This window comes from Gambusia affinis, linkage group LG16 (assembly GCF_019740435.1).
Source record: "Gambusia affinis linkage group LG16, SWU_Gaff_1.0, whole genome shotgun sequence".
Classification (NCBI taxonomy): domain Eukaryota; kingdom Metazoa; phylum Chordata; class Actinopteri; order Cyprinodontiformes; family Poeciliidae; genus Gambusia; species Gambusia affinis.
The window spans coordinates 2,963,427-2,987,836 of record NC_057883.1 but is presented as its reverse complement, the minus strand read 5'-3'; the positions used below and the strand labels follow the sequence as shown (position 1 = coordinate 2,987,836).

At 37.5% G+C, this 24,410-nt stretch overlaps 2 protein-coding genes across 3 annotated transcripts; both read right to left on the bottom strand.

Annotated features, from left to right (window-relative positions):
- Positions 1 to 2,823: 2,823 nt before the first annotated feature.
- Positions 2,824 to 12,612, bottom strand: LOC122846117. Its single transcript, XM_044142888.1, has 11 exons — positions 12,231 to 12,612; positions 9,580 to 9,913; positions 8,398 to 8,482; positions 7,967 to 8,068; positions 6,942 to 7,039; positions 6,663 to 6,773; positions 5,708 to 5,831; positions 5,464 to 5,607; positions 5,151 to 5,306; positions 4,935 to 5,056; positions 2,824 to 3,962 (listed from the first exon to the last, which is right to left on the bottom strand). Exons 1-11 carry the CDS (start codon positions 12,316 to 12,318, stop codon positions 3,809 to 3,811), a joined length of 1,518 nt encoding a protein of 505 aa, XP_043998823.1. The 5' UTR covers positions 12,319 to 12,612; the 3' UTR covers positions 2,824 to 3,808.
- Positions 12,613 to 16,490: 3,878 nt separating this feature from the next.
- vps29 (VPS29 retromer complex component) lies at positions 16,491 to 23,300 on the bottom strand. 2 transcript variants are annotated; one of them, XM_044142956.1, is made up of 5 exons: positions 23,179 to 23,300; positions 21,560 to 21,571; positions 19,718 to 19,909; positions 18,364 to 18,599; positions 16,491 to 17,001 (listed from the first exon to the last, which is right to left on the bottom strand). In XM_044142956.1, exons 1-5 carry the CDS (start codon positions 23,179 to 23,181, stop codon positions 16,884 to 16,886), a joined length of 561 nt encoding a protein of 186 aa, XP_043998891.1. In that variant the 5' UTR covers positions 23,182 to 23,300; the 3' UTR covers positions 16,491 to 16,883. The 2 variants fall into 2 exon arrangements, with proteins under 2 accessions (XP_043998891.1, XP_043998892.1); XM_044142957.1 differs by lacking the exon at positions 21,560 to 21,571 and having other exon boundaries at positions 23,179 to 23,297.
- Positions 23,301 to 24,410: the final 1,110 nt, after the last annotated feature.

Genomic DNA, 24,410 nt, shown 5'->3' with positions numbered 1-24,410 from the left:
CCATGGACCAAATCTGCTATTAATGTGGATTGCTGCAAGTCAACAGACGAGTAGATCATTTGCACTGCTGCCGTAAACTCATTGCGTCTCTGTACAGTGCTGTCTATGTTATTAACCTTCACAATTTCACTTTAACAATTACCAGTAATAAAAAAAAAATGGAATTCTGCACTTTTAGCTGCTGAATGGAGATAGGATCACATTTTCCATTTGCTAGATGAGGATCTGCAACTTGAATCTGGAAATTACAAGTGGCTCTTTGGCTCAGAATATTAAATGGTGAAATATATTGCTCTGTTTTTTTTGTTTGTTTATTTGTTTCACTCTTTTTTAACTGCTCTCCATGAAAAAACAAAAATTGCTGACTACACTGGCCCTCATGTAAATTTGGTCCAGAAATATTTTGGTAATACTATTTAAAATACCAGAATGTTCATAACTTTTATATTTTGGGCTGTCTGAGGACACGTTTTGAATATTAAATCAGGTGTTATGATCAGTTACTTAGTAATTGAGTAGATTTTTACCAAATACTTTTTACACCTACTTCATTAAAGCTTAAGTAAATCTAAGTAAATCTACCGTGTTGAAGGTATGCTATACTCTGATTTTGGTGGGCGTCCCTTATTTTGATTTCTGAAAGGTGGCAACCTGATTTTTTCCAGCAGTGACATCCGGCTGTGGATCATGTGAATCGTATGATGTGAAAAAAGTGTTTCCATTGCCGTTTGGAGAAATAAATCTACCTTGATACGACTGAAATAAAACCACCTCATCCTAGTGCAAAAACCTTTTATCCAAAAAATATGAGTTGTTTTTTTTAAATTGCCTTGTTTTCATTGAGTGAATTCATTTTCACAATTTCAGTTTGTGCAACTATATGGCTTCTCAAATTTATAAATTAGGAGTGAGAAAATACATTTTTGAAAAATTCACATTTTTGCCAATAAAAGCACTAGGGTGAAATGTGTTTTTTCACTTGTACTGAAATAGATGTATTGTAGTTACATCCGTTGTTGCCATCATTTTCAATGACTTACACACTGATTTAAATTTAATTTCTTATTTTATAAAAATGCAGCAGTTGCAGTTGTGGGGTTTTTGTTTCTACATTTGCAGAATATAGACAAAGATTTGCACACATTTGTAACGAAAACACATCTTGCCTAGTCAACATTAAGGACTTCTCTGCTGATCAAAGCAGCAGAACAATCAAACAGCGAAATCAAGATTTAAATTGCAAGCTGCTAGCTCATCAAACAACAAGAACACGTCAGACTTCCAGGTTTCCAATGAAAGTGTTGGACAAAAGAAGGTGAAATCTGCTGAACAATTCAGGAAAATCATTGACTCTTTGAAATGGGGATTTCAGCGGCCACTCACATTCTTGGCTTCTTCCAGCCAAGAATAATCAATGCCTGCAGGCCGTTCCAGAGGATCTGGGAAGGATGTGAGTAGAGAGGGTGATGCAGCAGATTACTGTCGATATGTCGGGCTTTCTGTCACCTTCTTGATGTAGGAGGATGTGCTCAGGATGAGAGGGGGGAGGTACTTACACAAGATCAAGCTTTTTATGAAGGGAAAGCAAGGAGGGAAGGATAAGCTCATTAAGGAGCTAAAGGAAACTCCCTTTTGCCAGGAAGTTGATTCACTGGTTTAATTACACTGGAAACTCCACAGGCTTTACTGGACCCACATGGAAGTCCTTCTCATGTCTGAATAAAGGCAGACGCTTGAGTTCAAGCTTTGTCTTTCATAAGACTTACCACAGCATCCAGTTTGTGTCAGCACACACATCCCTTACCTACAGCCAGGTAGTGGAGGGATAATGATTTGTGGTTTTGCTGCTCATTTATCTCAGTACATTGTAAAGCTTGAGCTCACCAAGTATCCAAGAGTCAAAGCTGGGCCCAAATTGGTCCATACAACAAGACAACTCCATAACAGACCTGCTGCAAAAAGAAAAGTCCATCAGGTTGTTGCAAATGTCCAGTCCAAGTCCAGAACTCACCTTGACTGAAATGCCATGATGAGACATCAGAGCAAATTCTCCAGAGTTACATCAACACTATGCCGAGTATATTTGCTCCTTATCAGAATTGGTGTTAATTTAAATCTTTTCAGGGTTATTTCAACAAGAAATTGAGTCATTTTAATTTTTTAATTTTGAAAAAGTTATAACTACTCAAACTATTGTTGAAGTAACTCTGTAAAAGTTAAATTAACGCCAAATCTGAACGGGACCAAATAGCCTCAACACTAAAGCAAATGGTGTTGATTTAACTCTGTAGAATTTGTGGGTGTGCAGAAACAAACAATCACAAACCTTAAACTGAAGCATTAATGTAGAAAATTACTTCACATTCCCCAAGCTACCCAACATAGTTTCTTAAATGAAAGTTGCAAATTAATTTAAATTAAAATGTTCAATCCTACAATCTTGTTAAGGGCATTTTTATTAGATAATGCTAATGCTAAGATTAGCATGCACTTTTCACGGGCTGAATTTATTTAAATTCAGATCTATTTGACTGATCAATGCTTCCTCAATGTTATCCATGTGAGGCATTAAACTGGTGAAGCTAAAGGAAAGAAAACACACACATAACACTGAACAAATATGAAATCGTACAGAGAGGAGTTTCTTGTTATGGATGCATATTAGTCACATGAATCTTGTTATTAACATCTGTTGTTGATGTAGTTTTTACTTTTTTCTGAGAACATTTCCCAATGGAAAAGAGTTATGGAGCAGGACTCCTATAAGGGAAGTGCGCCCTCTGGTGGTCTTTCTGATAGCACAACAAATACGCCACAAAAAGATCATTTTTGAATTCATTTTATTGACATTTGGTCAGTACAAGAAAATTCCTCCCTGATACTCAGCAAACATGATGAGAGAAAGAATATCCTTTACAACAGTACCTTAATTTATTGAAGAAAAGAAAATGAGAAATGCAAAATAAAAACATTTACAATTCAATACAGTACTCCTCTGTTGATTTATTCCCTGTCTTGTTTAGCAGGAGCCTCATTACAGAAATTTAGAAGTAGATTCAGGAAATTCAAGTACAAGGAAGAATAATAGACTGTTAAAAATATTATCTTTCATAAATAAAATTATAAAAATATTAACATACAAATATAGCACGTAAAAGCTATCTAAAACTGTAAAAAATAGAAATAATTAAAAAAAGATTTGATCAGTAAGGGAAGGAGTTTCCCTTTTCTTTATTATTGTTAAACTCTTCTGAATATTCTAGAAACTCCTTGGTACCTCAGTTCATATGAATCATCACAAACAAAACGTAACCCGTAACGAAACCAGGGCAATTTAACAGTAAACTACTGACATTAAAAGTCTTGTTGCCGTTTCTGAAACACTTTCTGAAGCAGAAAATGAAAAGAAAAGCACAAAACAGAGCGAGCGGAAAAACTCACTGCAACAAAAAAGACAAAAGAACAAAGATTGCCGATACCTAAATGAAGAACCTGCAGTTAAGACAGACTCCTATTGAGTCACACACAAGTTGAAGAATATTGAGGCAGACAAAAACAAAAACCACCCCAAACACAAGCTGAGAAGGCATCGCTCAGTTATGATAAAGGTGCAGGAAGCAGCATTGAACGTTAGCATTATTACAATGAGAACTTTTTTTTCTTTTTTTCTTTTTTTTTTTTTTTTGCTTAAAAATTTCCACCTGAATGAAGGAGATTTACAGTAGACCTGGCTTGATCTTAACGGAAAGTGTTTAATCAATACATTTACAAACTTTACATATGTCAGGTTTGTGCAGTTGCTTGTAGTTCAGCGGCAGCAGCGGCAGCAGCTGAAACGCAAAACTAAGGGTTTAGACTTGGGTCTGGGTGGACGGCCAGGTAAAGCATCCAGAACTTCTCTGACTTGACCTTCAGGAAGACCCCTCCACCGCAGCAGTTTGGTTACAAGCTCCTGGTCCTCACTGTGAACAGTAAAAGTAAAACCAGGTCATCAGAGGCACGGAAGCTGCTTTTCCATTACAAATGTGCTCAAAACTTTGTCGATATTCCACCAATGTCGAAAAAAACAATTGAGGCGTTTCCACTAAACTAAAAAAGCGTTTAATATCACAGGTGAATAAGTTTGTTTGTGAGATAAATCATTAAAAATCAGGCAGCGCCGTGATTCTCCTGTCATCTTCTTCCTTTTGCTTTACGTCACTGGCAACATCCCGGTTGTTGATCATGTGACTTGTGTGATGCGAAAGCAGTGTTTCCAAAACTTTTGATCAGTTTTTCCAAATTGGTGTGTTTCCAGTAAACAAATTTATTTTCGAAATGCCAAGTTGCACAATTGTACGGTCAATGGGAACGCAGCTAGAGACACCGTCTTTAAAGCTCAAATGATCATCAGTCATGAGCTCCAAGTTTCTGTTTGTCGTTGATTGAGCATGAGAGAGGGATTCAGTTTTAATCCAGATATTATATTGTACAGTAGGAACGGCTGGAAAGACAAGCAGTTCAGCTGTAGAGATTTAGTTGGAGGTGAGATGGGCTTCCACTCATGTCGATATGTCCAAGAGCGAGTCTGAGGTTTAACTGTAGGTCGACTAGTAAAAAAATAATGAATTTTTGCCTTATAAAGAAGGTTTTTTTCTGTGTTTGGGCTGTTTATAGAGCCAGTAATGAAATCCAAAAACCAGTACAATATTTTGCAAAAAGTGAATCTACCACAGTATGTCCCTTTAAAGACGGATGAATGGAGGACTGGTACTGGAAAGGTTTCAGACAGAGATGAACTCTATTACCTAACAATCACCCAGTGTTTCTGAACTGGGAACCAGAGCTCCCCCAAACTCCAAGATTATTAGCATAACAATTCCTACTGTTTACATATATTGAAAATAAAGAAAAACAGAGAACATCTAATCGAATATTGAACGCCAGACGTTTACCTCTGCTTCTCAATCTCTTTCTGTTTCAATGCGATGGTGAGCTTGTATGAGTCGAGGTCTTTGCAGTTTGACACCTCTTGGATCACCAGCAGCAGGCGATTCCACTTCTGGACACCAGGAGCCTGGTACGAATTGTACATGTTAGGAATGTATGAATGTATGATCAGACGGAGACGTCGCTGTCTGCAGTGACTGGTCCTGAAACGGGGGACTCACCAGATCTGAGATGGTGTTGTGAAGCTCGTCGGCATCCTCCTTGACTGCTTTACCAACATCAGAGCGCCATTGCTTTTTCAGTATTGGGTGACTTTTTTGGAGGACATGTTTGAGGTAAGAGTGAGCAACGACCTTATAAACCTCATTCATCACAATCTGTGTGGGCAGAAGGGGAGAAGATCTTTTACCAAACATTCAGACACAAATCTATTGAAAACTGATTATTTTTTTAGACTAAATGACATCAATAATAAGCAATTAGCAATAATAAACTTTTTTCGTCAGGAGGAACTTGACAAAAAAGATGGCTTACGGTTTGTTCATCCAAAGCATAAGGCACCTTGGGAAAATGGTTCCGCAAAGAGTCAAACAGCTCACAGTCTCTTTCACCAGGCTGGCGGAGTAAAAAGCACCCAGATGACCTGCTGGCCGATTTGAAGTAATCCTTCAGGCAGCTCTACAGGGCACAAAATGTGTTTTAAACGTAAAATAGTTACAGAATGTTTTCCGTGCTCCCATTTTGTTTTAAAATAAATGTGGTCACCGCAAACAGGTACCTCAGCAAGTTCATTTGCAATTTTCTTTGTAAGATCCAGAGTTAGACCCTTCAACTTTTCAAGTGTTTTCTTGGTTTCGTCCACAGAGCCTGCTCTGGCGCATCCTTCAGCCTGGATGTGCTGCCTGGAACCAAGCAAAAATAAATCATGTCAAAATCAGGGCATCCCCCCTTTTCTTATACAGACCAGAGCACTTTGACCAATTCATACATTTATTCACTCTCTAACATTAAAATCACATCAAGCTCGTTATTCTATTAGCTCAGTTAGGATAACTAAACTCATTTGTAATTGCTGAATACTAGAGCAATTGGAAAAAATATTTCTTAAAAGATTTTTTTTCCACACTTTTTTTTTTTATCTACGTCTTTCCATGAATTCAGATCTGGACTTTCCCAATTGTCCTTTAGCCACTTTGTCACTAATGTGGCAGTACGCTGAAGGTCACCATATATGCATACCCCACCATGCATATATACTACCTACTGAATTTAATAAGCTTTATATTGAATAAAACATATTTGGAAAAAAGTCTTTATTTTTGCCTTAATTAGTTATTCGTATTCATTTGTCTTTGTTTTTCATTTTGCTTTTTTAAAACTTTTTCTGTGTGATGGCATCATTTCAGATGTTCTGATCAGCTTCTTTGTGCTTTAGTAACATTTTCCTCTTATTTGAGTCATTTTGTGGGTGGGTACCTGTTTTACTGGAGTACAATGTTTTGAGTACAAATGAGCCTTCATTCAACTTAAATATTGTGAATTAACCTTATGAAGCTTATGAGGCCATAACCTCATTCCAAATTGCTTAGAGGCAGAGTGTTATTTTTGGAGTTTTGTAAATAGAAATAAATTTCAGTAATTTTAGCTGTCAGACAACAGGGGAAAAAAATAAAAAGTTTAGTTTGATTTATAGACAAACAGTAAAAAAGAAAAAAAAAAACTGAAACACCCACCTTAGCTCTATACAGGTTTTCAGAGTCTTCAGGAAGACCCAGAGGGTTTCTGGGATTTCCCTCCATGCTTCAGCTTTTTTACGGAGTTTCTCAACTTGCTCTGAGTTGTACCTACAACAAAGACAATTATGCAGCATTGACAATTCACTCGCTTTTCAAATGATAATAGCGCCATTCTGATCTCAGTGTAAATTCATACGACATGGTCTCTGAGGCAAACTGTTTTATTTTTAGATGTCATTAAATTAACAATCTGCCTTATAATTCAAACCGTCTCACCTTTCCACAAAACTCTGCAGCTCTTGAAAGCAAACCTTCTTCACCTCAATACTCAGTAATCTCTTCTCCTGCACTAATTTGGGCATTGCATTAACACACTGAAAGAGAGAGAGAGAAAAAGAAAAAGAAAGCCCCATTATTTGAAAGATAAATGTCACATAAATTGCATTTACTTAGTAAATCGAAAAAGTATTCACTAGGGTTTATCACAATGACTTCTAGGACAATTCATTGCACAGCAAAATTTGCAATTTATCTATCTATCATACATCTATCCAGTATCTTCCTCTTAACTGAGATTGGGTTGCCAGGGTAACATCTTCAGGAGGGAAACCCAGACATCTCTCTCCCTAGTGACGGCCTCCAGTTTATTTTGGGGGATCGCAGACTGCTCCCAGTATGAAGGAAGCTCATTTTGACTACTTGCATCTGGGATATCATTCTATTATTAACTATTTGTCATGAGTCAGGATGGAAAGCTGTTGATTTGACCAACAAGTCAACATCTTTCCTTAACACCTAAAGACTTAGAAACTGATCTACTTGAGACAGAGGCTGTGTCCCTCCTCAGAGGGTCCTAAAACACACACAGCAACAGTTTCTAAATCCTCTCCGCAACCAGGCTTTGAGATCTGGTCCATGAACACCACAAACAGGATCGTGATGAGGATGGCGCTGGGAACAAACCCCCACTTTGTACTGAAAATCAAAGCTCTTTTGTTTGGCATACAAAAATGAGACAGTCCTTAAACGCTGCCCAGACACATCACACCGGCTCAGCAACAAACAGCATCATAAATCTTCACAGTACGAAACCGTCATAAACCTGCAGAGACGAGCCACCTTAATAATTCATGAGTCACAAAACTGGTCTGTAGAATAAAATTAAGGTTTGTGGTAATAATGTAAGATAAATTGGAAAAAGTTCATTGGAGCATGAATAGTTTTACAAGGTACAGTAATCATGCTACCGAAAGACAAGCATTGCAACAGTTATGTCACATGAATGCACAGGCTTGTCTCACCTGAATAACGTCCACATAAAGTTGAGCGTAGGTCTCCTCACTGTAATCTATTTGTGTTCGATCAGCATCCAGGATTTTTTCCAGGGAATCTCTGACTTCCACCTGCAGACGTACACAATCATGAAACTAAGTGACTAATAAAAGCTACCACTTCCACTCTGGTGATTATGAGGTTTTGATACAGTGTAAGGGCCATTTTGTGTGTGTGTGTGTGTGTGTGTGTGTGCGTGTGTGTGTGTGTGGGGGGGGGCGGGGGTGCGTGTGTGTGCGTGTGTGTGTGTGTGTGTGTGTGTGTGCGTGTGTGTGTGTGTGTGTGTGTGTGTGTGTGTGTGTGTGTGTGTGTGTGTGTGTGTGTGTGTGTGTGTGTGTGTGTGGGTGTGTGCACTTGTACATGTGTGTGTGCAAGTAACATTTCACTGATTGATTCCTACCTTTACTATCTCCAGCAGTTTGTCCTCTGCTGTTAATTCCCATTCATCCAGCAGACCAAGGTCAGAGTGATCGAGTTGATCCTTCCTATGAAAGAACCAAAACAACTGGGCTGCATCATGTGTATATCAAAAACAGCTTCAGAAATACATTTACATAAAGATATAAAAGTGATACACAAATCATTTCTAGAAAGTATCTATGTGAACATATAGATGTTCACATAGATACTTTGCTTTACTGAGTTATTTCACAACTATCAGGTCAGGATCTCATGCAGGCATGTAAACCCGAGCCGAGTCGACACACCTTTTTACATTCATATGCAGTCTTTGAAGGCCTGCGTGATAAAACCACGATTTGATCTGGGTGGAACCAGGGAAGACAATGGTAGAAAGGAAACCTTACAGTTACTTCAACAAATAGTTTTGTTAACACACAAACTATATATTAATATTAATATTATATCATATTAATATTAATCTCAATGAAGTCATTGTAACTGTGAAATATTGCCTTTTTCTGCACAAACGTTTTAGACACATTTTGTTTTAGTTCTGTTTTTGAGCAAGTAAAAGATGACGGGACAGTCAGCTATGTGATCCCAGCTAGGTCACTTAATTGTGTTCAAGAGTCCTGGGACAAAAAAAAAAAGAACACAAGAAGTGGGTCACTTTGCTGTCAAAACAAAAAGTGGAAAAAAATCATCGTAATATAAGAAGAAACAGGTAGATTTGTTAATTTTGAAAGTTGCTTCCTGGTATTTTTTTTTATTTTTTTATTTTTACTTGAAACCCTTGTCAACTCAAAAAATGAAGCAGAAGGTTTTGTATTCCAGATTGTTTTAAACAAGACTCTTTGTGCTGGGTAACATATATTCTGCCTGTGGAGAAAAGGGAGTGTCAGGATCCTGTGTTGTTTGAGTTTTCACTATTTGCATTTTGATCATTTGTGTGTTTGTGTTCTGCCTTCGCCATTCTTCTCTGTTTCTGCCTCCTTTGCTTTGCTGCTGCCGTTTATTTACTTATGTTATATCTCACCGGGTTAGTTTTTTTTTTTGTATTTAGGTTATTATTTATCACTGCTAGATTTGTTTACTCCCTTCCCCGCTCCTCTTGAGGCACAGATTGTTTGACATAGTTATTTTTTACAGTGTAACAGTGCATGAGCACACGGATACGTACCTCTGTGAGACCCAGTTTGTCAGGACTGTCCAGCTCTTGGTGGTGCTGACGTTCTGGAGCAGAGCGTCAAAGTGATCACGTATCTGACAGAGGAAGTCATCTCCAGATGTGGCGTGATTATTTTTGACTATTTCATCTACAGCTTCCAGATGCTGATCCAGATGTTTTCCCAGGTCTGCCGGAGGCTCTGGGAAGCTCAGGGGCTCGGATCTCTGCGTACGCTGATCACCGCTCCTCTCAGTGTGATGGGAGGAAATCTGCTCACTGTCTGGAGCGTCATCAGAGCACACTGAACGGAGCTCCCGTGAGAGCGGTCCTTTCTCAGATTCAGGACCTGACAGTTCAGAAAAAGATTCTTAAAAATTGACAATAATTGTCAACATAACATATTTCTCTCTCTCTTTCTCTTTCTCTCTCTTTCTGTGTCTTTTTGAATTTGTCTCAGTTAAAACATCTGAAAATAATCACATCGATTAACTTTCATGTTACAGCAACACAGCTCTGTGTTTTATAGCTGCTTTGTGCCGTTCTGTCTGAAAAACAGCATCTTTAGTCAGAGGCTTCGTCAAATGTGCCGTAACACAGAGAGCTGCAGGAAGGAGATCATTCTTGCCCACAGCCATCTATAATGGTTCCTTGAAGAATTTTGAATTGATATGAGTTACAGCAAAATGTAATTTTCCCTTTGGATCAGAAAAGTATTTTTGAATTTGAATTTGAAAAATCCAATGGAATACATCAACTTTTGTGTTTGTAATGTGATGGAAAGTAAAAAAAAAAAAATCCTAATCCTAATCCTACAGAATTCTTTGTACTCCAAAAACTTTAGATGATCAGATGCAGCAGGAGAAACCTGCCGAAAGTTTGACAACAATTTTAGGGAGAGTTTACATGAAGCCAGTGATCTTCTGTTTTGGGAGATCTCCGTGTCAATTCCTGTTAGAAACTAAAAACTAACTTCTTGGTTGAGTAAGAAGTATTTTAAAACTAAACTTACCAGGGGCATGAATACTTTTAGACTTAATTATAGTGTTATAAACAACATTCTCTGTGGAATGGTTCCAAGTATACCCCAGTCATTTAGGTCTAGCAGGTTTTAAGGCATTTGTCAATGTTTCCTTATCACTTCAGTCAGAGAAATCAGAATTATTGTTGATCATGCAATAAGAATTTCATCACCACTCTGCATGAATAATAAACCCTTATCTCCTCCAGTTTGCAAATGTACATTACACAGTGGATCTCAAGAGTTTACTCTATTTAATAGAATGTTCTCTCTTTTTTTCAAAATTCATTTCAAAACCTTTTCATCACAACATATCACATTTATCCTTCTTACATTCACCTTTTAGCATAGCACTTCTGTCCATTAATCAGGGCTTTAAGTGTGTGTGTGTGTGTGTGTGTGTGTGTGTGTGGTTTTTTTTTAAATATGTTAACAGTGGAACTGAGATTCAGCTAAAGAGGAAATAAATGGTTTCGAGGACAAAAAGGTGTACTTTAAGCACTGTGGGCTTGTTAAAACATGCCCACTCTTTCTGCTAAATTCTTCAGCTCTCTCAGATGATAACAGAGGGGAACATTTTAGTTATTGTTTGGGTGAACTAAAAAAACCCTTCTGGCCGATCGCCGACTGCTGATATTTTGATCTGTCGATTCCGATTTTGGCCGATACCAAGTTTTTTGTCTGAAATGTTGCTCAATACAGCAAGAAAGTTGAAGAGTTGGTAACAGTGAGGTCACTGTGCAGACATAACTCTGTCAGTTAACCCTTTCTCACCAGAGAGTAAAGGAGGACAGTGGAAGATTCTTGCACATTTACCAAGCTCGATCGGTGGACAAGATCAGCTTCATATATAAAAATCGGTCGATCGCAGATCTCCCAAAATTAAGGAAATTGGCACCGATAAATTGGTGCACCCCTAATTTATTATTATTCATTTATTTCGAACATTATAGAAGTCTAAAATCAACAAGGAATGCAAAAGACACGTATATTTGTACCACAATAATCTTCATATAATATCTACATTTGCGCAATAAGATCATTTTGATCCAAGTTATTACCAAAGGATTCAAGAAAGTCATAAAATATCAAAGGCTTTAGGGCTAATCAGATTCTCTGTAAATTAGCTGTTAATTTAAGATTATGTAGATTGTTGCAACTAAAGCACCTTTCTATCACGACGTCTCTTTACAGAATATAGATGAAATACATAGTTTTGAACTGATTTGGCAAAGTCTTCTTTTACCTCACAATATGCTAAATAGTATGGTGTGTGGATAAAGAATGCTACCTATCAGATATGATATATTTTGCCTTTTTAAGTCACTTCAATTCGGTTTATTTATATAGCGCCAAATCACAACAAATGCCTCAATTCAATCACGCATACATTACAATTGATTTTAAAACTCAAATATGTGAGATATATTGAATTTGAAAAATGAACGCTTAAAGTTTAAGCCTGTGTGTGTTTTTCTTGCTGTTTTTAAATACATTTTAGAGTAGGAAGTACACTTCTGAGCTGTACTTCCAATTAAACCCTAAACGAGTCTAACTTGACAATCAACAATACCTTTCACCGCGTGCAGCGTTGTTCTGAAAAGGTGGCCACGCATAAATAGAAACGATAATAGTTCTCACTCACCGTCATAGTCGTTGTTGTTCTGCATCAAAGGCTTGGTGCTGTCCATTCTTTGCACCCTTTTCGACATCTTGCCCCAAAGCTTTTTCATTTTTTCGGCTTAAATGGTTTCCCTTTCTCAGTCCCAGGATGATTTCCTGTGAGCTCGTGCGCCGGGTTGTTGTGAGGCGGCTCCTCTGTCAGCCTTTATAAGCTCTCAGAGTGGAGGGGATTTTTCCACTGCGGCTCCCAACAACACGTTTAACTTTCGCTTTCTACTTCTTTGAAGCTGTTGCAGAGTGGAATAAGATCCCAGGACAGGACTGCTATTGGTAAAGTACCCACGAAGATTATTTTCCGCCACTTTCCCTACTTTGTGTTTGGCTGATGAAACGTGAAAACGACCAAAAAAATAATACAAATAAATAAATAAAATAAAAACCGTGCACCATAACACGTTGTTTTGTCTACAACAACCTTGTAGATAAAATATGAATACTGTGCAACTTAAGCACTATGAAAGAATCTGGCCAGACAGTAAAGGTAATGTTGAAATGTGCCTCTGAGTTTCCTATTGGTGCTAAACGTAAAGGCTATTCCACAGTTTTAATGAGTCCAGGTTAAATTTGATCATCTTTAGTTAGATATGTATGTTTAAAAATCAGGTGGATCAATAGTAAACTAGATCATTCTAATTAGATTTGTGAAAATAGGAAGAAAAAAAAAGGAGCTGGTAATTGTTTTTACAACAGCACCACTTTATCTTTAGAAAAGCATTAAAATCACAATAAATTGACTAGTCAAACCTGGACTGATTCCTTAAATCTATAATCAGGATCATTCTGGAGATTAACCCTTTAACTGTCACCCCAAATACTGTCACATTTAAGTCAATGGGTCAATGGGGACACTAGCGTCCTCATGGCAGTTTTTTTGTTTGTTTTTTTCGCCAGGGGTCTTTTTGTGGGCTCTAGTGTCCCTTATATGACAGTAGGCTGACAGGAAGGGGGAAGGAGAGGGGGGGAGACATGCGGCAAATGTCGCCGGGTCCGGGAATCGAACCCGCGACAGCCGCGTCAAGGACTAAAGGCCTCCAAATGTGGGTCGCGCTATCCCCTACGCCCCCTCATGGCAGTTTTAACCGCAGTTTTTATTTGCTCAGTCTGTGCAGGTTAAATAAATCACTCTCCTTTATGTTTACTCAACCCAAGCCTCAACCCAAAATCTCTCCTCTATTTGAACATGACAGAGACCGACAACCTCAACGGCAAAAAAAAAAAGAAGTAAAAATACAAAGTCACAGCTTTTTTGTCTCCTCGCAGAGTGAAGAAAATTAATTTTTCCACAAACTCCAGCTTCCTGAGAATCATCTGCAGGCTAATGTTTTTATTAGCCAGGAGAGCAACTGTCTGATGCAATAGATGTAAAATGAAACGGGGCTGGGACAGATCCTGACTGCAAAGTGAAAGTACAAACGTCTCACATAAAAAAAATTACATTGATAATCTCTATGGTTACAGTAAAAATAGCCACACTAGAAAAGGTTTTAATGCGTTTACATGAAATGTTAAACTGTTTCTTCCGTTTGCATTTGCAAGGTGGTGCATACAGTTTACTCTGAGCCTGAACAGAACATGTGATCATCTGTAATTAAACATGTGTATTTAAAATCAGGTGGATCTGATTTTAAATACACATAGATTAAGAACAGTTCACTAACAGATTAAGAACTGTTCTTAAGTCTGATTTTTGTGTTCGCTCACATAAGCTTGTGTCAAACCCTAAACGAGTCTAACTTGATAATCAACAATAACTTTCACTGTGTGCAGTAGAAAGATGGCCACACATGGATATCTGTTTTTGATTTTTTTTGGGTGGCACTTAAAGCTGTGGTATGTAACTTTTATCTTAAAAAAAAACAAAAAACGTTTACATGTTTGCTGCAACTGTCACTATGTCATGACTGTACGGTATGAGACAGAGAGCACTGGGTTGCAAAAAAATATTTTTTGCAATTTGCCTATGTTTTTTTTTAATGAATCCACTGAATCCAAAAATGGCATTAATTTTTTTTTTCAATCAGGTCAGGTTCTTATTCTAATTTGATTTGGAGAAATCTGATCTTCTGACTAAATTGATAACATTTTTGTGACATTATCAGTTCATTTCCATTCATATTTCCCATCCGAAAAAAATTGAAGGAGAAAAAAAAATTGAATGATAAACACTAATAAAGGACCTTTTGTCTTCATTGTATAAAATTGTCCGTCATTTGTTTGTCCTACTGGACATCGTCAGTTGTTCAGTTGTTTGCCTTAAGACATGAAAATAATATTTCCACAAATTATACCCACACACACACACAAGCACCCACACACACAGCCCAGAAGTAAACACAGTCTGCTCTAATCTGGCTCAAAGTGTTCACACCCACCTAAAAGCCAATCAGGTTTTTTTTTTTTTTTTTTTTCCCCACCAGTGGGTCTTTTTGTGGGCTCTAGTGTCTCTTATATGACAGTAGGCTGACAGGAAAGGAGGAGAGAGAGAGGGAAAGACATGCAGCAAATGTCACCGGGTCCGGGAATCGAACCCGCGATGGCCACATTGAGGACTCAAGGCCTCCAAACGTGGGTCGCGCTATCCCCTATGCCACCACAGCACGCCCGCCAATCAGAATTTGTCACAGTCTCTCTGATTCAATCACTAATTTGCCAACAAAATTCAACACTGCAGTGTTTCTTCTTCTCCCCTCCTGTTTCATTTCACTAACTGTAGTGAACAGGTGTTTTCCCAAAAGATAAGCTCCAGCTTACTCCATGCACCTCCTCTTACGTCAGCTCATTAAAATGGAAAGATAAACATTATACCTGATTGCGTAATAAACTTTCCCCGCGGGATAAAAGAGCACGTTGTTCATCCCTTTTTTTTTTTTTCAAAACCTCTCCCAGGGGTCAGGGCAAGCTTGTGGGCATTTATGATCTCTTTGGATCAGAACCACCCTGCTGGGTGAGATTTTAAGTTAACTAGGGATATTCTGGTACTGCTTGTGGGCAGGAGGAATAGTCCCTTCAAATTCACCAGAATCAACAGAAATACTTTCTGTTGAGGCAGTAACCTGTTTTACAACTCGACTGCTTGAGGAAAACGTTGGTGAAGCATGAATGCTATGTGGCGGGTTTCATTTATATTCAACATTTTATATTTTTGCGGTTTAATCATAGACAGTTTCTTGTAAGTATAGCCTCCCAGCTACTGCTAGTAAAAAAAAATATATCAGGAAATAGACGTGAGAAATAAGAGCTCTAGAAACACTTCTTCAAGGTTTAGTCTTTCGACTGTTTCATTTTGAAGTTTCATTTCAGAGACAGAAGGAAACCATAACCCTGATGAAGTCACCTGATTTTCGACCAATCAAGCGTTTTCTGTTAAGTAGCAGTTTTGGTATCTTCGGCTTATGTTTAATAAATCATCAGAACAGATGAATGAGATTATCAATAAGTTAATGCTTTATTTTAATTTTGTTCCAATATACTCATTGAAGTTCAAATAAGGCATCAATATTGTGATTCTCTAAATGAAATGTTTTAAGACACACTAATTGTTATCCTCTTTTTATAGAATGCACTTATATATATATTCCAATTAGTATTTTTGAAGGCCAATTTATTTTTTTTAAAAGACTTCACAATCCATTGTATTTATAATTTTGGTTGTGTGTGGTTTCTGTTGCTTTTTTATTTATTGTTTGTTGGTTGCTGTGCTTTATTTTGGAGTGGTGTGTACTTAATGGTGTTACTTGAAAATGGCCTCAAAATGACAAATGTTTTCTGTGACAATTCATCGTCTTGTAAAAATTTTCATTGCGAGACCTTGTGTATGAACATGGAGCGAGAGGAAATTAGTTTTGTCTTCTTCCCACTACTTTTATAACTAAATGTGTTTGTTTTTGTATAGTGTTACATAAAAATGAACTGGATTACTTAAGAGGAGCTTTGTTCATTCTGTTAGCTTATTTATTGTGTTTATTTGTGTATGTATTTTTCTATGCTAGTTTTTTTTTCTCTTGCTAGGGGGAAAGACCTGCATTTCATACTTTGTATGTCTCCAACAAAATAAAGCAATACACCTATGCACCCTTATCTAAAATTTAAAAATCCTTATGTGTTAAACCATTCAATTCCAGAAAAGAAAGCTTCAAATAAATTCTCAGAAGTCCAGAAATAATGTTTTTCATCCCCATGATAAACACAAGATTTGACAACACATTATAAGTAAAAGCATTGCTTGGGAAACACATGGAGGGAAATCCCATCTTTATTGTGGGAGGGAATGAATAAGGCAGATTACAGAAAGCTAAAGGTGTGTTGGTTACATGGACAGGATTTAACAAGGGTGAAAATAAAAATCACAAAAAAAGTCACCAAATTCAATTTTCATAGCAAAACAAGTGAAATAATTGTATCCTCTAATGACAGCTCGCTTACAAGTTAATGCGGATGACTTATAAAAAATATAATACACAAGCATTTTAGAGTTAAGTTCATGAACAGTTTTGCTACAGCATTAACACTGCGGTGAACTGAGGGAGCTGCTGCCCCCTGGTGGACAGGAATGAAACATGACGCTGAGCCTCATTAACCTAACTCTTCTGCCATTCCTCCTTCTCCCAAACGTCCTTTAGGACTTCTTATACTCAATTCTCTCCACCTTAACGTCATCTCCAATCAGCTGATAAACATATGTCACCACTGTAGAAGCTTGGATGTCCATTAGTACAAAGGAGGGGATAATGTTTCTGGAACAAAGAGCACAAAATATGGAATGTTACAAGAGAATAAAGGATTGACTGAAGAACTGAAGAAAAAAAACAGGTAAATACAGGGTTTCCTATTGTTTTCCATTCAAAAGTTCTGGACTTTTCCAGAATCAAATTTTCCAATATCACAATTTTCTAGATCTAAATATTTAAAGGGGCAGTACTATGTGTTTTTCTGGCATAGAGTGCAATTTTAAAGCACAACCGAGTTAACTATGTTATCTTCGGTTGTAAAAAAAAAAAAGGCACATATATTTTATTATTTTGTGATTTAACGCTCAGCTCAGTTCCACCGGGTGTTTGTTAAATGCTGCTGAAGGAAGGAAACTGCAGCATCGAGGAGGAACTGCACCTTGAAGGCGGGGCTACGTCCACTCAGGCATTTTACACAGCTGAGTGGTTGCCACAGGAGATTAAAGGATGCCTCAAACATGCATGAAAGAACCAAGGCAACACTCCAGGCATGTTTTTGATGAGGGAATAACATTATAACATGAGGTAAAGCTCAAAAAAGTTGATTTTACATATTTTACATTTAAATAATGTCACCTTTAATGTCAAAGTAGTAATCTGAAATATTTTGACTTGGTTTCCTTTTTATAGTAATAAGGTTAAGAATAAGTATTTTCTAAACCAGAGGGGCTGAAGCTTCTACCCCCATGACAACACTTGTTTTATGAAGGAAGACAGTGACTCTTCCTGTAAATTCTATCCCTTCGTGCTTAACTGAAACAGCACAGAAACCATGTTACAAGCCAAGCTATCAAGTTATATCAAAGGAGAGAAAAAGCATGCTAAAGCTAGCCTAGCGCCTCTAAGATGTGCATTTACACAACTCTTTGTTGCTGTATGTGAACTCTTCTAGAATGGTACCCACACTAACGGAGTTGTTGCTCTGTGTTCAGTGGACATGTTCGTCCAGGAGGAGTGAATGCTGCAAGTTTCCTTTAATAGAAAACTTTTTTATTTTTTACCAATTTTAATAATAAACTGGGCTGGGCTGCATTGTTTAATAACTAGGATCAATATGGAATGTATGGAATTTGCCTGCAAACTTTCTGTATGATTGGACTCTTTGTAAAGTTTCTTGAGATGACATGTTGTGATGAAATATATTGCAAATCATTTTTACCATAGAATGCCTAATAACACCTCCCATGTACAATTGGGGGGGAAAAATACATTTCCTAAGTACTTCTAATTGAATTTAGTCTCTTAATGCTACACAGGAAGTTAAGTTCAAACACTCCTACTGTGTTCTGTGCTGTAGTAAATCAGACTTTCAGTCTTTACTTCGATATTTCCTGTTTTAAAATGGACACAGGTTCTCGTCACAGCTACCTTTCCAGTGCGTTGTAGGCCCCGGTAGCAGAGCCGGGGTTGATGTAAAACTTGTTTTCGTTCTCGAAAGCCTCGAACTTGTGTGTGTGTCCCGAGATGAGGATGTCGACGTCCAGCTGCCTCTGGAGCAGCGCCAGGCTGGCCATGTCGCCCCAGGGGATGACCTGGTGGCCGTGGATGAGGCCGATCTTGAACTGGCCCACTGTCACCACCTTCTGCTCAGGGTAGTTCAGGTTCTGAAAGGAGGGCAGAAAGAGTTTCAGTTTTAGTGAACACACTAGTTGGAGTGATCTGCTTTAACCAGAGAGAAAACCCTGACTGTAGAGTGAAGAGCTCCTGGTATTTAGTGGATTGGTACACTGCCTTGCAAAAGAATCCCTACCCTTTTTTAGCTTTTCCACTCTAACAACAAATCTCACTATGTTTTTTTTGTAACTTTGTAAGACAGACTAACACCAAGTGGCACATAATGTAGAGGGAAAATAAGGTTTTTTTTCTTCTATAAATTAATAAAAACATAACTCTGGTACACCTTATTAGCAAATAGTATTTGTTTGTGTGCAATTCAATGTCAGTATAAATTCTGTCTTGCTGTTTACGCATCAGAGGTTTGAGGGGGAATATTACATAATGAGAAGAGTTTAAATGACCCTGAACTCAACATCCTCAGTGAAACGTGGTGGAGGCAGCATAATGCTGTGGGGATTCTCTTGTAGTGCAGGGACAGAGAAGTTTGTCAGGTTCAAACTATGAAAGACGGATTTTGAACCAAGTGCAGTGATTGCTTAGAATTTCCCAGATCCAAATAAAATTGATAACTGAAAAACTAATGTTTATAGAACCTCTGAGTCCAGTTCCAATAGGATCGAATTTTATGAAAATAATAATAATGATAAAAAGCCAAGTATTTCCTTTTATGGTCTACCATAAAATCCCAATAAGTAAGAATATGTATATGATATCTTTGGAAGGGTGGACATTAGCGAGGCACCAGGAACCTCAATTTGACATATTCAGTGGTGAGGACACTTCTACTATTATGCATTAGCTCTGCTAATAGCAGAGCTAATGTTCCATTTATCACGTTAGCGGTTTCTGCTAACTTTGAAAACATTTAGCACACCTAGCTTTCCCTTTCACAAATTACTATTTTGGCATAGAATTTTTCTGTTAGCTTCCACTAATTGCAAAGTTGCTGTAGCACTTTAGTGATAGTAGAACTAATATTTATGAAAAGTGATTCAGGTTAGTGCAACTAAGGTTTTAGCTAGCGGTGACCACCACTGGAAATATTGTTCCTCTTTCTCTAAATGCTACTGAATGATTACGGTGGATCTTAACAAGGAGCACAGACCTCGTCAAAGTCTCCCCGCACAATGTGGACGTCCCCGGCGAGAGTTTTCAGGTAGTCGTAGCTCTCCTTGGTGCAAAGGTTGCCTGTGCAGAGAATGTGCTGGATCTTCCCCGGGACCAGCAGCTTCTTGAACTTGGCTGGCAACGTGTTGCACCGGTGGGGAATGTGCAGGTCACCTAACACCAAAACCAACTGATGTCGCACAAACACACACAAAAACCAGTTAGTCACCCATGGATGAAGGAAGGTGTCCGAGGACTGCAAAAGAACAAAGTCCAAGGACAGAGCCCTGCAGGGTGCCGTAGGTCAACCTGTAGCAGAAAACAATGGATATAAATACCATAATAACCCTTCTTTAAACCCTTATTAGTTATTGTTATTAAGATTTTTTTTTTTTTTTACAATAATGCAACCTTTTTTTTTTCTTGTACTGAAACACCCGGTAATCCATTACAGCTGATTAACACCTCCCTCAAGCCAATCCAATCAGCAACATTTTTAAGTACAATTCTGAACATACAATGTGTCTGAATTCAAACTGGCTTCTAAATGTCATTTCATGGAGAGTTTTTAAAAAGCCAAAAGTTAAAAAAAAAGACAACAATAAAAAAAGTGAACTGATTACGCACAGCTGGACTTCAGACACTAAGCGACAGACTGCAGAGATGTCTACTGTTACAAAACACAGGAAGTGACACACAAGCATACATGAGCAAACTGCATTACGAAGGGGATAGTTCAGGATTTTCTTCTACGTGAGGTTTGGTTAAAAAGCTTAAAAATGTAAATCTTACCTGCATTAGATAGCTCTTGAGATTTTCATTGAGCATAAAACCCTATTTGTTCATTTTAGAGATTTGACCAAAGAGGATATCTACCAATAATCGTTCAACGTCAAAAAAGTGCTAAGAACAGAGATGTGAAGTATTTATGATGCTTCTCTGTGCATAACTACCCAATATGAGCAATATGACAGTTTGGAGCTTCATGAAATATCATCTGCAGAAAAAAAATGACAAGTTGTTTTTTTCATGGTGAGAGTCCACTTTGACCCTGGCTCCTCTAGTCGCTGCTTTCCAGGACCAATTATCTGGCGAAGACCTCAAGAGAGTTACCAAGTACAGGTAAGATTTTAACAGGGCGACACGTAAACAACCCTAAAATACCCCTCAATACCAACAAAATCCCTACATCCCACTGTAACTGCAACAGCTGGATAACTGCTGCAGTGGGCGCAAATTTCTCTTCTTAGTTTAGAACTCGGATGAGTTTAAAAAAAGTGTACTTATCTACGTTAAAAATCTGTTTATTTGGTTAACAGAAAATAAAATCCAGAAATGTGTCACAGGGATGAGACATCCCATCTAACAGAAGGCCAAAAGGAACATTTTGGGATGCACCAACAAACTCAATTTTCTAGAATCACTATTTTCTAGAAAACAAAACACACACGCACACACACACAGTTGAGGATTTTTCTATGGAACTTAACTCCAAATTATTCTAATTTGTGTGAAGGTTAACCAAACGTGAGTAGAGTGCCTGGAAACGGATCTGAGTCATCTATATTTATATGGCCTTTCAAACCCCTTTACCAGGAGTGGCAACTAATTTGTGTGCATCCTTATATTCGGGAGAACAACACAGATCAAGTGTATGTCAGCATAAGTTCAATTCACAGCAGCTCTTGAAATAACAGCGGCTCGTTCTGCTAAAAAGGCAAACAAAAAAAAACAAAAAAACGACAGACTTGCGTAAATTTTGCGATCCCATTTTCTTGTTAGTGCCTGGCAGAAGGGTGAGCAGAAAAACAAGGATGCAGCATAAAGCGAGCACACTTACCCGGTGACCAGCCTGGTTGGTTGGAGACAGACAGGTATAGAGAGGTGGAGTGGAGTGGAGGAGGAGGAAGAGGTGCATGTGTACATGACACAGGATGTGTTCAGAGATTGGGGTAAAAAAAAGAAAAAGAAAGAAAGAAAGAATACAAACAGAAAGAAGTTGGGACAAATTAAAAAGTGAATGGATTAAGTTGATTAATTAATGAATCATTCAAAAACAAATAAAGAAAATTACAACAACAAAAAAACGGCAAAGTGGTCAAGACATTTGTTAATGGTTGATGGTTAGTGATCATGCTAAGCTAAAAACAACAACAACAACAACAGCTGAGTGTCAGCCAGTGCAAAATCAGGTGTCAAAGCAGCTCTGACCACTTTACTGTGATTTAGTACAAATAATAATAATACAGACTAATTTCAACTGATAACCTAAACCCAGAGCCGGCCCAAAGCATAAGTGATTAAAGCTGTTGATTAGAGAACCGAAGCCCAAAATGGACAGTGTAATGCTCCAATTCATAGTGACGTTTTACAACTTTTACAAATTGCTTTGAAGATGTATAAATAGTCAACTTAAAAAGACTTGTACTTCTTTTACATGTATAACTGTTATGTAACACATACACCCTGCTAGAGGTGGTAGTTTCGAATACATCAGCAAATTAAGGAATTACGTGATTATCTCTTAAGCTTCATCTGATTGTTGTTAAACACAAGAGACCAATAAAGTGCACGCTGCCGTTTGATGTACTTAGAAAAAGTTGAGATTTCTTCCTTTAAAATCCAAGTCATAAACAAAAACATTTATATTTTTATTGATTCCTACTTACTATGTCATCCACCACAATTGATTATTTATTAATAAATAAAGTAAACGTAATCTGAGCATGCTCTGTAAAATCCATAACACTGAACGCACAATAAGCAGAGCCACAAATCAAGTTTTACTTAGAGTTCCATACAATCTTGGGCCAGCTTTGTATAGACTGGCAACTATATCAACCTGAAAAATTATCAGGGAAAAATGAATGAATGAATGAATGAATGAATGAATGAATGAATGACAGCAGCTTCCCTAGGAAATGCATCTACTTTGCCAGTTTTAAAAAGAACTAATAAGCAAAGTGTAGCATGAGATGATATCTAGGAAGCATATTTCATCAGTGCAGTACAAGAAAATGTTTCACAAGATGAAGCTGCCTTTAGCTGGTTAGCCACTGTGGCGCTAATTTGATTGGTAAGTATAAATATATATATATATATATATATTTTTTTTTTTAAACAAAAAAAAAAACGTGCTGTCATAACAAAATACTCCAAGAACAAGAATGGCGAACTAAGAAAGAACCGTGCAAAAAAAACCAAACCCTGTTACAACAGAGGTGAGTGAAACTGTCAAGAGTGGTTTTCTGGGATACTAAAAACTCAAGGATGTCATGTGATCGTCGATCCATCTTTAGGTCGAGCTAAAGTAGAAGTAACCCAACAATTAAACCCTACGACGAGGCTGGGACGCAACGTCGCTTTCTTTATGTCGACAGCTACTTTGCTAATAAACCAAGCGTAGTTAAGGCTCACTACATGCACGAAATGGTTCTCCTTTCGACATTTCAGACTCACCATCTTGTCTGTTGCTGTTTGCTGCTAGTCCAGATGAGGAAGCGCCTACGAACGTAACGGAAGCTAATAGGGTAGACGAAACAAGAGCGTCCAGGAAGGCGATGTGTCGGCCATATTGTGGGTGGCATTAGGACCATTAAAAATATTTTTGAAAAATTTAAATTTCCGCCAAAATAAACTAACATTTTTAAATTAATCACTGAAATTTTCTATAAAAAAACGGGGAAATGTCTGAGCTGGAAATGTCTTAACTTTTCTGGGGGGGGGGGGGATCAGAAACTTTCTATTAAAAACTTGGAAATTTCAGTCTAAAAAAATCGAAGATTTTCTACTTCAACCTTTATTTCTAGAAGATTTCTTAGATTAATTTAAAAAATCCTTAGTTTTTTTCTAGCAAATTTTCAACTTGTTAAACTCAGAAAATTTCCGTTTTTGTCTATAAAATTTCTGCAATTAGTAATCAACATTTCGGAGATTTTTCTTGCAAGTGTTTGACTTCTGAAACTCTGAAACTTTCACCTTTCTTCCCAGAAAATTTCCGAGATAGATCTCAAACTCTCTCAGTTCTTGGCAGAAATGGCGGTGATAAACCGTCATATTTCTTTAAAATACAAAACAAGGTTTTCAGGACACTATTTGAAGTGTTTAGGTCTGTGATATGCGAAGTCCCACTGTTAATCCAATGATACTGAGCCACGTCTATCCACAAATTTTTAATATACATTTTTTAACGAGTTACGGAGACTCTAGAAGACACATTTAATTTGCAAATACAAATATTTGACTAAATTATCACCGTTATTGGTTGGAAATAGTATTTGTACGAACCTGCCACTCATAAAATGACAGTGATACTGACGTAGCGCCTGCGAAAGTTACAGATATAACCACGTAGAAGTCGCCTTGATCTGTGCCATTTATTGGAATAAAATGTGCCCACGCAGCCGCCATCTTTGTACGGGGGAGCCTCCATGTGGAACTTCAGACAATTGTAACAAAAGCTCTCAATAAGAACAATCACATGTTTTCAAACAATTTTAAGTAGCTTTTTTATTATTATTTTACTCAAAATGCTAAAAAAATAAATGCAGAATAGTAAAAAAACAAAAGAGTTAATCTAAAAAATAATAATGCAGCCAGTTTTTCCAATTTGAAATTAACTTGAGTATAGTATTTTCTTACGTAAATAAAAAAATGCTAACAAATGCTAAGTTTTACTAAGTAATGCATAA

Bases quoted from the DNA above. Each gene is read 5' to 3' on its own strand.
- vps29 (XM_044142956.1), bottom strand. The intron at 18,600-19,717 runs GTCTGTGCTCCT...CCCTCCTTTCAG, and splicing joins TGCGGGGAGACTTTGACGAG to AACCTGAACTACCCTGAGCA. The intron at 17,002-18,363 runs GTAGCTGTGACG...TCTTTGTTCCAG, and splicing joins GCCTACAACGCACTGGAAAG to AAACATTATCCCCTCCTTTG.
- LOC122846117 (XM_044142888.1), bottom strand. From the start codon at position 12,318: ATGAAAAAGCTTTGGGGCAAGATGTCGAAAAGGGTGCAAAGAATGGAC. The intron at 7,040-7,966 runs GTGAGACAAGCC...TCTCTCTTTCAG, and splicing joins TTTATGTGGACGTTATTCAG to TGTGTTAATGCAATGCCCAA. The intron at 5,608-5,707 runs GTACCTGTTTGC...TGTGCCCTGTAG, and splicing joins TTGCAAATGAACTTGCTGAG to AGCTGCCTGAAGGATTACTT.